This window comes from Staurois parvus, unplaced genomic scaffold (assembly GCF_062004578.1).
Source record: "Staurois parvus isolate SC_StPar_1 unplaced genomic scaffold, SC_StPar_1.0 ptg000025l, whole genome shotgun sequence".
NCBI lineage: Eukaryota > Metazoa > Chordata > Amphibia > Anura > Ranidae > Staurois > Staurois parvus.
This window is the reverse complement of record NW_028317821.1, coordinates 27064369-27077617: the sequence shown is the minus strand read 5'-3', so window position 1 is coordinate 27077617 and position 13249 is coordinate 27064369. Positions and strand designations below refer to the sequence as shown.

Here is a 13249-nt window from a genome sequence, read left to right as displayed (position 1 = left end):
GCACTTTTTAAAAAATGCTGGTTTAAAGGGGATAGGTCCAGCGAGGTGCATGCTACCTTGCTGACTTTTCTCTTTTCTTAATGGTTAATCACAGGACAGAGTGGACTTCATATTCATGACTATTTATGTTGTGTTACTACTGTCAGGTGATTGGACACTGGCCAAAAAAGACAGGAATTCCCACCCAGGCATAACCCTTCTCAACTCAGCTGATCATTGATTTTTGTTTTTTTTTAGCTAGTGTGCATAGGTGATGGATGTGTCTACAGATTTCTATGAAGAATTTCCTTGAAAAGGATTAGTGCTGATTTCTTGTCCTGTTCCTAACACTCCTGATGGGGTAAAGAGGGCTTCATTTTGGCTTGGCTGCTACAGCCTGATGGCCAAGAGGAACTGTACCAGGACCCTGCATACAAGAGCAGGACTCTGGATCCTGCAGGTGTCTCTGGGGTACAGCATAACCTTGTTGGCAAGGTGCTATACAGATACAGGGTTGTCATCCAACCTAGAGGGAAGTCGATTCCCTAAAGGCCCTGCTGGACACTCCCTCCTGGATGGATGAAGATTGGTCATCCTGGCTCTGTAGCTATGGACGACTGAGTGCCTCTGATGTTAGTGGAGCATGTGGTAGTCCCACCTGGCACTGTTTCCTATGTTCTGGAGCAATTTGGATAACTTTTGACCTGTTGCGCAACGTTTGGCAGAGTGCAGAAGGAGTGGGTGCCATTGTTACAGAATCATGGACACAGTACACATGCATTTGAGTTTCTGAAAGCATGCTCTTGTCCCTAAAGAAAGAGATCAAGGTAATAGGTCAGGAACCGGTGACGCCGCAGGTTGCAAAAAAAGTTCTTTCATGAGCAGCCAGTCCCAGGTTCCAAGTGAAAGCCTACATTTCAGTTTCATAGGAAGAACTGGACAACCAAGTTCTCTAATTCTGGATACAAAGACCCCTTGTATGAAAGAGGCACGTGAATGGGGACATGTCTATTGAACTTTGCAACCATTTGAACCCAGGAAGTCAGAGACAACTGGGTCTGCAGCATGGTCTCCAGAGGCTATAAGCTGGATGCCGTATTTTGCTGCTTTCTACCCCTGTACACATTATGCGAAGCTTAGTCCCAAAAGATCATTGCACCTCTGCTGGCAGAGAAAAGGTTTCATACCTTTTGTTCCATCCTGTTCACAATTCCCAAGCCAAATGAAGACAGCATATACGGGACCTCAAGGGTCCGAACCAGTTCCTAAGGGAACACTTCTAAATGGAGTTCACCCGGTTGGTGGCTGCTTCATCAGGTGGACTTTCTGGTGTTGGTGGATATCAAGGATGTTGACCTATATATCCTTATTTTCCAGCCCCGCCCAATGTTTTCTGCGGATCACAGTGGAGGATCGCTTCAATCAGTTTGTGGCATTGCCTTTTGGCCTGTCCGCAGCCCCCAGAGTATTTAGGTGTTGGCTGTGGTTCTGAGGTTGTTGAGAACCTGGAGCATCCCCACCACTGCGGGGTGCCTTGATGACCTAATCAGGGAATGATTAACTCTGGTATCAGATATCCAGCAGATGGTTACAAGGGCTGGATAGGTTTGGCTGAGAGCTGTACCTTCTGAAGTTGGCCTTGGTTAGACACAGTGCTGGAGGACTTAGGCTTGGAACTGGACCTGGCAATGGGCAAAAGTACTGCTTCCATAGGGAAAATGTGTTCCTCTTCAAGTCCAGGCAGTCTCCTTGACGTCTTTTGAAAGTCCTTCAATTTGGATCTGAATGAAGGTACTGTTAAAGATGGTAGTCACCTTTGATATCGATGTGGTTCCTTATGCCCAGTTTCACTTCAGAGATTTGAAGCTTGATATCTTGTCAGTATGGGACAAACATCAGTAGTACCTGGATCTGCCAATGCATCAAACTCCTAAGACCAGGTGAGCTCTGGAATCATCATGAAAGCATCATGCAGATGCTGGATGCCAGGAAATGTTTCCTTCTGATGAATTAGTTGGATGGATGCCAGCCTGATGGATTGGGGAAGTGTTCTAGACAATTATCTGCAGTTGGGAATGCCAGATGTTGAATCTTCCACAACAAATTGGACAGATTTGTGTCCCAAACCAGGAATCCCTGGGCATTTCTAGTAGATGCTTTGGTGACTCCTTGGGTTTGGTATTCCTGATATATGCCTTCTTTCCACTTTAGCTTCTTCCTCACCTATTGAGCAGGATTATGGTGCAGGGCATTCTGATGATTCTAATGCACCTGCTTGGTGAAGAAGAATGTGGTTTGCAGACATTTTAAATCTCTTCGCAAATGGGTTGTGGACCTTTCAGATTTGCAGAGCAGAGAGCGGTGACTGACAGTCACCAGTTCCCTGCTCATGAAGCACTCAGAACTGAGCGATCAGTGGTATTTGATCACTCAGTTCTCAGTCTTGGAGGCGGGGGAACAAATTCAGCATCGGACTGATGCTGCATACACCTAGGTAAGTATGATTTCTAGAAAAAAAACTAAACTTCTCTTTTTAATGCTACTGACTCCTAAACTGTGCATTACACACTGATGATCTCTCAACTCTGCATTACTTATGCCAGACCTCTCACTTGCATTGCTTTTGGACCTCCCATGGTTATGATTAAAGATCCCCTTTTCGGTGCTGTATGATTAAGAAAATAGGATTTTTAACTTTGTAAAATCCATTTTTTGGACTGCAGTACAGGACACAGGTCACTCCCCTGTGTTTTTTATGATCCTCCTTTTGCTTGTTACAAAATTGAGGCTTGCTGGGAGGAGTTATATAGGGGCGTCCTTACAGCTTTCTTTGCAATCAGCTGAAGGTAGCTGTCTAAAGCCCATGGTCATGACTAAGATCCTGTGTCCTGTACTGTAGTCCAAGAAACTGATTTTACTGGGAAGTCAGAAATCCTATTTTGGTGCATGCAGACTCCACAACATCTTCAATTTTAGTTGCAAAGTATAAAACTGCAATTGTATTAAATACCAAATATGTTAAGCCTCAAAATTGTATGTGCCTGCAACATGGCATGAAACTGTGATACTTCAAATTGTCAATGACAAATCCTTTACAACTCATTATTTTAGAGAATTGTAAATGATGGAGCATCATCTCTGTCTCTGGCCTGTACAATATTATGCAATATGTGTTCAGAGTGAACTCTGTGAAGCCTCCAATATCCACTACTACTATGCATATGTACTAAACAAATATTTCTGCCCCATGTACATATATATTTACATGTAAACAGAAACTAGGTTGGTAAGAGATTACCTGCTTTCCGACTGCCCTATAGCAGAAATACTGCTACAGGGCGGCACTGGTGCGCAAAATCACGTATAAATACGTGATTTTGCATTTCCGGGTAGGGGGTGCTTACGCCCTACCCACGCCGCCATTCGCAGTCGCATCTGTCAATCACCAGGTCTTGGTGGGTGAACATTCACCAGTGATTGTCGAGGATCTCCGACGGGGAGGAAAACTGTTTGTAAACAAAACCGTTCTCCTCCCTCTCGGCTCGTGCACACTCCTTTGGATGTATTTGGATATATATATTTTTTTTTGCATAAAATTGTCACTTAAATGATTTATTGCTCACACATGCCATGGGTATATGTGCAATTACTCCCCAAAATACATTCTGCTACTTCTCCCGAGTATGGGGATACCACATGTGAGAGATTGTTTTGGCAGTCTAGCCAAGTACAGGACCCCAAAATCCAATAAGCACTTTCAGGCTTTTAACGGGCTTTACTTCCTCATTACACTTCCTAACTACCTATCACAGTTTGAGGCCCTGAAATGCCAGGAAATAAAGCCCTTTAAATGCCTGAAGGTGCTTATTGGATTTTGGGATTTATTTTTTTTGTCATTTTCCAAAAACTTGTGGTAAAAAAATAAATTCTTCTATTGACTCAACATGCCTCTCAGCAAATAGTTTGGGGTGTCTAATTTTCAAAAAGGGGTCATTTTGGGGGGTTGGGGCATTTTATGCCCGGCATTAGAAGTTTATGCCACACATCACTTACTCTTCTAACTACCTGAAGACCAAGCCTTTTCTGACACTTTTTTTTAAAATGAAAAAAAAAAATCAGCATTTTTTTGCTAGGAAATTACTTTGAACCCTCAAACATTATATTTTTTTAAAGCAGGCACCCTAGTGAATAAAATGGTGGGTGCTGCAATTTTTTATATATCGCGTACTCGCGCAGCGATTTTTCAAATGCAAATCGTTTGTAAAAAATACACTTTATTTACTTTTATTGTACAAAAACACAATATATTGGCCAATTATTTGGTATGATATAAAAGATGATGGTATGCTGAGTAAATAGATACCAAACATGACATGCTTTAAAACTGCGCATGCCCCGGGCAATGGCGACAGACTGCATACATATTTAATATCCATAGGCAACGCTTTAAAAGCCTTTATGAGCTAGTGCTAAAGTTGCTGCCCTTGATCTGAGGTTTGTGGCGACACCTCACTTGCATGGTGGGGTGGGGGGGTCAGGGGGTGTGGGGTGATGGTGGTTTTTGTTTCCCCCCCCCCCCCCCCCCAAGTTATTTTGATTTTTATTATTTTTGCACTGTCCTTTTTTTTTTTTTTTTTTTTTTTTTTTTAATCACTTTTAATGCTATCACAGGGAATGCAAAAATCTCCTATAACTTCAATGGGCATTGTCATATATTCTTATTTGAGAAATCTGGGGTCTATCAGACTCTAGATATCTTCTCTGCCCTTACATTATCTAATCTCACCAAGATCGGTGTGATCAGATGCTTTCTCTATTTACAAATTGTGGCGCTGTTTATATCCTGCAAAACTGAAGTGATGACATGCTTGTAGCTTCCGATTTCTAAGACTATAGAGATGATTGGCACCATTCCGGTCTCCAGTGAGCTCTATGGTCAGCTGGCAGAAACACCGGCTGCATTCTCAGGTTCCCCCCCGATGGCACAGGACTGCCCGAGAATGCCATGGAAGGCAGTGGGGGAGGGGTTCATCTTCTCCTGCTGCTTGTAAAAGCAATCCTGCAGCTAATTAGCCACTAGGATTGCTTTTACATGAAAGCCGATCTCCAGCTGAATAAAATGCAGCTACAGGCATCATCCTGGTATAACCACTCAAAGTCCAGTGATGTACCAGTACGTTGCTGGTCCTTGTTGGGTGTATATGCTATGTCCTTCTTTTTTTTTTTTTTTTTTAATGCAGCCTGTGGGCTGAATGAAAAAAAGAGAAGAAATCTTTGCCAGAAAACGTGTGTGGTATGCCCACCATTAGAATATACCGCCGTGCATCCACCCACTTCTAATGGTGGGCACACATGAAATGTGCCAAAAAATATATATGCCGAAGCATAGGGGCCGTCCACCCACTGGCCACCCCAGGCCCCCATGCTTCGGCATATATGCTCTTTTTTTTAACTGTGGATGAAAAATCTCATCCAACAGCACTACACACACCTACTCATGTATATTCTGAGAGCAAGACCCTGTTGCTGTAAAAATAAACAAGTCGGTGCTGCAGCTGAATGACATTCCTGCAAAGAAAACCGCAATGGTTAACTATAAAACAGTAACTCAATAAATGAACTTTTTTATTGAAATACGTGCCCAAAAATGTTATAAAATGTATATGCTGAAGCATAGGGGCCATCCAACCACTGGTCACCCAAGGCCCTTTTGTATGTGTGTGTGTGTGTGTGTATGTATGTATGTATGTATATATATATATATATATATATATATATATATATATATATATATATATATATATATAAAATATGCTCGTTTTTTTAACTGTAGATGAAAAATCTCATACAACAACGCGGCCCACGCTGACTTATGTATATTCTGAGAGGAAGTTGCTGTCAGAATAAACAGGTCGGTGGTGCAGCTGGATGGCATTCTTGCAAAGAAAACAGCAATGATTAACAATAAAACCGTAAAATCGTAACAGTAGAACAGTAACGACGACAAAAAAAAAACTACAACTATTTTTCGTTTTTAAAATATTTAATTCTATTTTTGGACTTATTATTTTTTATGGATTTTTTTACTGTTTTTTTTTTTTTTTTTTTTTTTAAACTTTTGCATTTTAAAACTGATTGTAGGGTCTCTCAAAATGCGATAGTCAGTTTCTTGACTACCTAACATCTTTTGAGACCCTGTGTAAATATGTGCCCTGAACTGTATCGTGCTGTACCCTATACTAATACTTCACTAGTGTGTGGTACCGACAGAAGCAGTCCTTGAGTCAGAGACCAGGTTGGCCAGGACAGGAGGGACAAAAAAAGCGGGTGTCACATCTAATCCCATGTGTGCTACAGAGACATCTTTTTTGGAGTGTCCTTTGGGTTGGGGTACCAGGAATGGCTTTGGGAAAATGCCTCTCATGCAGCTGGCTAACTGCAGCTGGCTTTGGGGGTTTGGGCCACAGCACCTTTCTGGATACAAAAGGGCCATGATGATCTCTTCCTGGAATTTTAGGAAGAATCCACTTCGTCCAGTTGCTTTGTAAAGCACAAAAGCATTATATAGAGCCAATTGAAATAAATAAACAGACACTTTTTTTGTACCAGCGGCTAACTTTTTTGGAAACTAAGTATGGCTTTCATCATCTGGTCGTTGAAGTCCACCACTCCCACGTTAAGGTTATAGTTGTGGACACAGAGGGGCGTCTCAACAACACCAGCTACTGTGGCAATTTAGATGGTCATGTCTGCGTGAATGGAAGACAGGAGGAAAACATCACGTTTGTCCTTCCACTTCACTGCGAGCAATTCCTCATTTCTCAAGCAGGACGGCGTGCAAACCCTGCCCAGAAATGTAAATCACTTATACTGTATATACTTCATTTTGCGCAGCCCTGCCTCCCTGTAGCAGTAACTCTACTATAGGGAAATTGGTTAAAGTGGCATTAGACCCAAAAGCAAACATTTTGTTATATTGCAGCTTACCAATTCTTAGATGTGATGGCTGTATTCGTTTCCTTTTTAAGCCTTGCTTTCTTCTATTTTCATCTGGTGATTAAGCCAGTAAGTCGTTTTTTTCAGAAGCTCAAGCTCTCCAGCAGAATGTTTCAGTTTACATGGATGAGACAAATCATTTAGCACTGGCAGGGGTGATTGAAATGATCGGCTTTTATTTATTCATGTAAAGTTTTTATCCCAAAAGGAAAATGCTGTATTTTGTAACTGATTAGAACGTGTGAGCTGGTGTTTGGCTTTAAAATGTTTAGTGTCCTTAAATCTACTAATACATTTACTACTACCTTCCCCCAGACTGACAATGCTGCTGTTTGCTGTGCTTCCTGTGTATATTCCTCCAATGCTGTGCCTCACTAATAAAGGAGGGGTGTTACAGGCCAGATCACCAGATGAAATCAAGGAGAAAAGGCCAAAGATAATGAATGCAGCCACCACATCTAATGATTGGCGAGCTGCAGTATAATACATTTTTGGTTGTGGGTTTAATACCGCTTTAAGCTCTATTGTCTCATGGGGTGCAGACAGACTGATACGTTTAAGGCCCTGCGTGCTTTAGCAGGAGAGTTTAGGAAGGATTTTACTAATGGAGAAAAAAAATACAATATAATTAAACTGTTTCTGTCCATGTTCTAGTTCACAGTGCAGGCGTCAACAGTTTGTCATTCCACCCGTCTGGTAACTACTTACTTTCTGCATCTAATGATGGCACTGTGAAGGTGCTTGATCTTCTGGAAGGAAGACTCCTGTACACACTTCATGGGCACCAGGTAACTGTTCTCCTATTTACAGCAAGGAACATTCAGAATATACCTTCATGGCACAGACAGTTCAAAAATGAAGAACTTAAACTCCTCCATACAAAGCATTCATAAATTTGGTGTTCTAGAAAACATATTGAAAAATGTAATCACTTATTTGGGATTTAAGTCATCTCAGAGCACAGCTGGATTAGGAGCGGTAAATTGCTATGCATGTAATTGATGAGTTAATAAAATTGTACATGAGATGTATAACCTAGTTCCATTACGTGGAGTTTTAATGATTGTTATCCTGCACTGCTACACATTTCTGTAATTTCAATTAATTTCCAGTGACCTAATCAAAGAAACAAGCCTTGTTTAAAGGCGTGGATGCTTCTTTTTTTAAGGTTATCTGCTTTTTTAATGTTCTCTGTGGTGGCATTGTTTTTACTTCCTTAAAATGAACCTGACCTAACTTCAAACATCTTTAAGATATTGGAACAGTGGTGTGAAGTACAGTACCACCTTTTGATTCCATGAAGCTTTCAAATTAATCCCTGAGGAGACTCTTAGGTCACAGCTGTACGCGATGCCTTAACTTCTCCCTGCATTGGAATTAAGCCTCATTTCCTATCACTTATCTGTCAAGTGTAAAAAAAAAAAAAAAATCAGTGGGCGGTGCAGGATTTGATATTTACTGGAAATTGACAGGGGCAGGGTTTTACTTTTGGAGGGAGTGGTTGGTAGTTTTGACTTGGGCATACTTGGATCCAACATACAGCATGGGTCTAGGGTTTCAAACATAATTGTAGCCAAAATCATAAACAGAAAAATCAGCACAAGGGACATAATTTGTGCTGATTCCTCTTTCTCCGTCCTGCTACCCCCTTTCCCCCCTGCTGCTGTAATATTCCAGTACAGTGAGAGTTAATACAACTAACTTGCTGTCACAGGCTCTCGCCAAAACAGCCTGTCTATGCCTGCCTTTTCTGCCTAGCTCCTTCATTCATAGAAGCCGGTACTGCAACTTCTGTGAATGGGACACAGTCTATGGGGGCGGAGCTATCAGTCACACTACTGTCCTCCATTCATAGATCCTGTTTCATTCATATGGATTCACAGTTGCATCATCCAGCCTGTCAGAATCTATGCCCAGTTAAAATAAGCCACAGTTGGATGTTGTATTGAGTGGTACTCATGTATAGGGCTGTATCCCCCAAATGCAGTTTGCGAAAATGCTGGGATTTGTTGCTGTCAGGCCAAGCCACCAGTGTGTATGTAGCCTAACCTTTTGTATACACAGAACAGGATAGCTTTCTTATTAAAAAATAGTACTATTACAGTTCTAAACATGATGAGGCTAAAATAAGAATACATTTTGTAACATCTTAAACTAGGTTGTTTCTGTTTGTTTTGCAGGGCCCTGTTTTGTCAGTGGCTTTCTCTAGAGGGGGAGAAAACTTTGCCTCCGGAGGGACAGACGCACAGGTGTGTTACACCAAAGTAAAACTGCGCAGGAAAAATAGTGAAAAATTCAGCACTGTATCTTTATTTCTATGACCATATTTTATGTAAGAAGCCTGTTGAAGCAGTGTCAGAGGTTGTGACCCCTGTAATTATTTGCTGATAAAATCAGAGACAGCTAATGTTTAGAAACTAGCAGGACCTTACTCACTATGGTGGGTTTAGGAATCTTGAAAATGTGCTATGCCAACTATGTTTGTCTAACCTGAGTTAATTATAGCAGGCAAAAAAAGTAATCCTGTGAATAAAATTAATATCCAAAACAAATGGGTTCATGGTACTCTCCTGCTCAATCATAGGTTTTCTTAACAGTTCAAGAGGGACAAGCAGTCATTCCTCTATATGAAAACCTTGCCGCGTTTCGCACATAAAGATGCATGCTCTTAATGTCCCTTAGGAGAAAGCATTTTTATTTTCCTAGCTCTTCAAGATTTTCATATTGATGAGTGACTGTGAGACCAGACAAGCTCTGGTGGATGATGTTTGTCGGTATCCTTTATTTCAGCAGTGAGTTAAAGAATACGTTCTGCTTTAACCACCTCCCGCCCGCCATATAGTAATATGACGGATGCAAGGTGGTTCTTTCGTTCTGGGAGGAAGTCATATGACGTCCTCCCATTCTAACCATGCATTTGCAGTTCTCGTAGCGCGGCGATCTCTCCTCATGAGCTGTCACACTGACAGCTCGAGAGGAGAGCCGGTAATCAGCATTCCTCGGAGGGGACATGTACACAGATCATCAGAGCACTGATGATCAGTGTAGCCCCGGTGATCTGTGTAGCCTCAGCAGCGCCACCTGTCAGTGTCCATCAGTGCCAGCTCTCATTGCTCATCCATGCCACCTGCCAGTGCCCATCTGAGCTGCCTTTCAGTTCACCTATCAGTGCTGCCAGTCAGTGCTGCCAGTCAGTGCCACCTATCAGTGTGCCTCAGTGCCACCTAACAGTGCCAGTCAGTGCCACCTATCAGTGCCATATGAGTGCTGCCTTTCAGTGCCCATCAGTGATGCCCATCAGTGCCTCCTCATCAGTGCCACCTATCAGTGTCCATCAGTGCCCATCACTGCAACCTCATTAGCGCACATCAGTGAAGGAGAAAAATCACTTATTTACAAAATTTTATAACAAAACCTAAAACCTTTTTTTTTTTTTTTTTTTCAACATTTTCAGTGGTTTTTGGTTTAAGAAAAAATAATAAACCCAGAGGTGATTAGAATTGTGACAGCGGGTGTGGGGAGAAGATCTCCACTCCCCTGTCACAGGAAGGGGGGGCGGGGGGAGCTCAGGGAGATGCTGAACATGTTACACCTTAAATATGGGTGTAACATGTTCACAAAGATGAACTTATCCTTTAACCATGAACTCTTAAAGACTGGCGAAGGCAGATCTTGTGACAAAGTGTCTCTCATGCATTCTAAAAGTGGAGAAGACTGCACCTAATTTAAATACCTGTCTAGAACTTGTAGATGAATTTAGTTTACACTGTGCCACTTTTAGGATGCATGTGAGACCCTTTCCCCAAATCTGTCTGAGCCAGTTCTCTCTATGCCAAAAGAGAGTTGGTCTTAATTAGCTTCACTTTTAATTTTTTGGTTGGTCCTTCTGGCATGCCCAGGACCTAACTGTGATGCTTCTGGTATTACTATGTTTTGTACCTTTTTCTATGCGCAAAATTAAATAAAAATAATTTTCCCCTAAAAAATTAGCTCCACTTTTTTTTTACATTTGGCGCATTCAATGCAACAGAATGTAAAAGTGGCTCATTCCACTCAACACAATGTAAAAGTGGCACTTTTAAAACTACCTGAATTTGGTGCATGAGTTGCTGCCAGAACAGAAAATGTTGCAAATGCTTCATGAATTTGGCGCAATACATTAGCAAGAGAGATTAATGGCGCAGCAGCTTTATTGAATTCCCCTCTGTGAGTTACAGTATTATTTTGTGGACTAAATAAGTGACATTTAGAAAGCCAACAGTAATGTTTTTGTCATAAACCGTGCTCATTTATATTTCATCTTATAGCAGCAATGTTTTAAGCTTAGTAGCACAAATTCATGCTACATTGTGCCAGAATAGTAAGGTAAGGAAGGATACGCATGGCCATGTAAAGCTATGTAGGCTGAGACGCGTCATCTTTTCTGTATCTGCAATTTTTATGCTGTAGTCTCCAAATAAATGTACCGTAAGCATATAAAGAGCATCTATTGCTGTGCAGATCCTTCCTTACCTTACTATTGCATACAGTTGACAACTGTGGATCGGTCACCTGTGGCTCTTCTCCGTTCAAGATATATGGGTAGTAGCACTTTTGTTGTGTGTACTGTGCCAAAATGCATTTTGGTCCATTTAATTTCTTATTACCAACCTTTTTTTTGACCACCTCCAAAATTCTGGTAAAATATTCGAAATGTATTATAAGTAAAGTCAGAAATTATTACTACTACTGGCATGTGTTTCAATGTAATCTCAAGCCTTTGGCTGACTTACAGAAGTTTTCAAGTACTGTTATCTATATTATTTATATTGTCTTTTGGGATTTTTTTTGTTTTAGGTTTTAGTTTGGAGGACAAATTTTGACAATAAGGAAATTGTGAAACTGCAACAGAAGAGGTTGTTTCCTGAAGTTCCCCCTCATTTAAATGATATTTATCCCCGGTCTTCACACTTCCATACAAGCACTGATCATTCTATTCAGGTAAGATTGCTTCTTCCGCAGAAATAATTTAATGCAATGATGTTTTTTAGTGTTGCTGTGCCTTTTGGTGCAGTTATATTTATATCATAGCTCCTCTCAGTCCAGTCTTATACTCGCCTGTCCTCAGTCCAGTGAGATATCTCTGACTAGATCACAGCTGCTTTTCAAAGTCTTCCCAGGAGGTGCCAGCGCATGCGCTCTGCACTTTTATTCTGCTAGAGATTGAGGCCAACATATAAGCTCTTTATTGCAAGCTCCATATCACTGATTGACAGTGCAGAACATTTGGGTGTCCTTCTAGGAAGATTCTGATAAGCGACCATACGATCCAGTTAGCAATGTCTCTCTGGTTCAGGGTCAGGTAAGTATGCTTTTGGAATGTGGGGCTGAGGGACTGCAGTATAAGTTTATTTGTACTTAATGGGAAGTTACATTTTATGCAAACAAAACACCTTTAACAGAAATCTACTTATTTATTTTAAGTTGTCCTGAAAGGAGGAGTAAGCAAAGACAAACCAAGGGCTAAATTAATTTACATTATTGTAATTATTTGCTTCTGTTTTCGTGTGTTAACCCTAGCTTGTATTTCTTATTCAGATCTCAGTCTTAATGCTAGTCTGGAGCAGAATTCTTTATGTAAGCAGTGTTCAATTACTTCCATGCACACCTTGCTTTATTAAACTCCTCTGTAACCCTTTGCTGCTTCTTTGTGTCATAAATGCCATTTTGTTAAAAAGTTTAGATTTTATGCAAAACATATCTGACAAGCCTCAGTCCTCTGCCATTGCTCCAAAATTGAGAGACCATTTCAGGTGTTATGATGTAGAGCCCACCATTCTGAAATTAGAGGATCAGCCTGTTGCTTTTACCAGTGCTGCTCTCTGTCTTGGGTCCTTTATAACCCCCAAAACCACAAGGACGTTCCCAGTGCACCCACTGTTTCAAGTCTTCCTCTATGGAGACTGAAACACCCTGACATGATGTTTGCTCCCCCTAAACGCTTATGAGCTTTGTATCCGTTTAAAGCGGAACTATACTTGCCTAAACTCCAGCGATGCAGTGTCCCAGTCCAGCCACTGACATGTTCGGGTGGCTATCTTCTGGGTCCCAAGTGCCAGACGCTGTTTTTGGCCGGGCAGGGATGACTTCACTCCTGCTCATGCGTGGGAGTTCAGTCAGATTCGGTATTGCCGAATTTGTACAGTGAGCGGCACTTGTGTGGCTCACTGTACAGGGATGGACATGCAGGTAAGTAGCTATAATGCAGAAGATACAAAGCATGCCTCTTCTGCAT

General features: G+C 41.4%; 1 protein-coding gene across 2 annotated transcripts in view; it reads left to right on the top strand.

Moving 5' to 3' along the window:
* The window catches only part of POC1B (POC1 centriolar protein B), a 144421-nt gene that overhangs the window by 32397 nt on the left and 98775 nt on the right, over positions 1–13249 (top strand). For both annotated transcript variants that reach the window (XM_089652501.1, XM_089652493.1), the window contains 3 exons: positions 7630–7763; positions 9156–9224; positions 11812–11955. In XM_089652501.1, coding sequence (XP_089508627.1) covers positions 7630–7763; positions 9156–9224; positions 11812–11955 — 347 coding nt within the window. The remainder of the gene's footprint in view (positions 1–7629; positions 7764–9155; positions 9225–11811; positions 11956–13249) is intronic.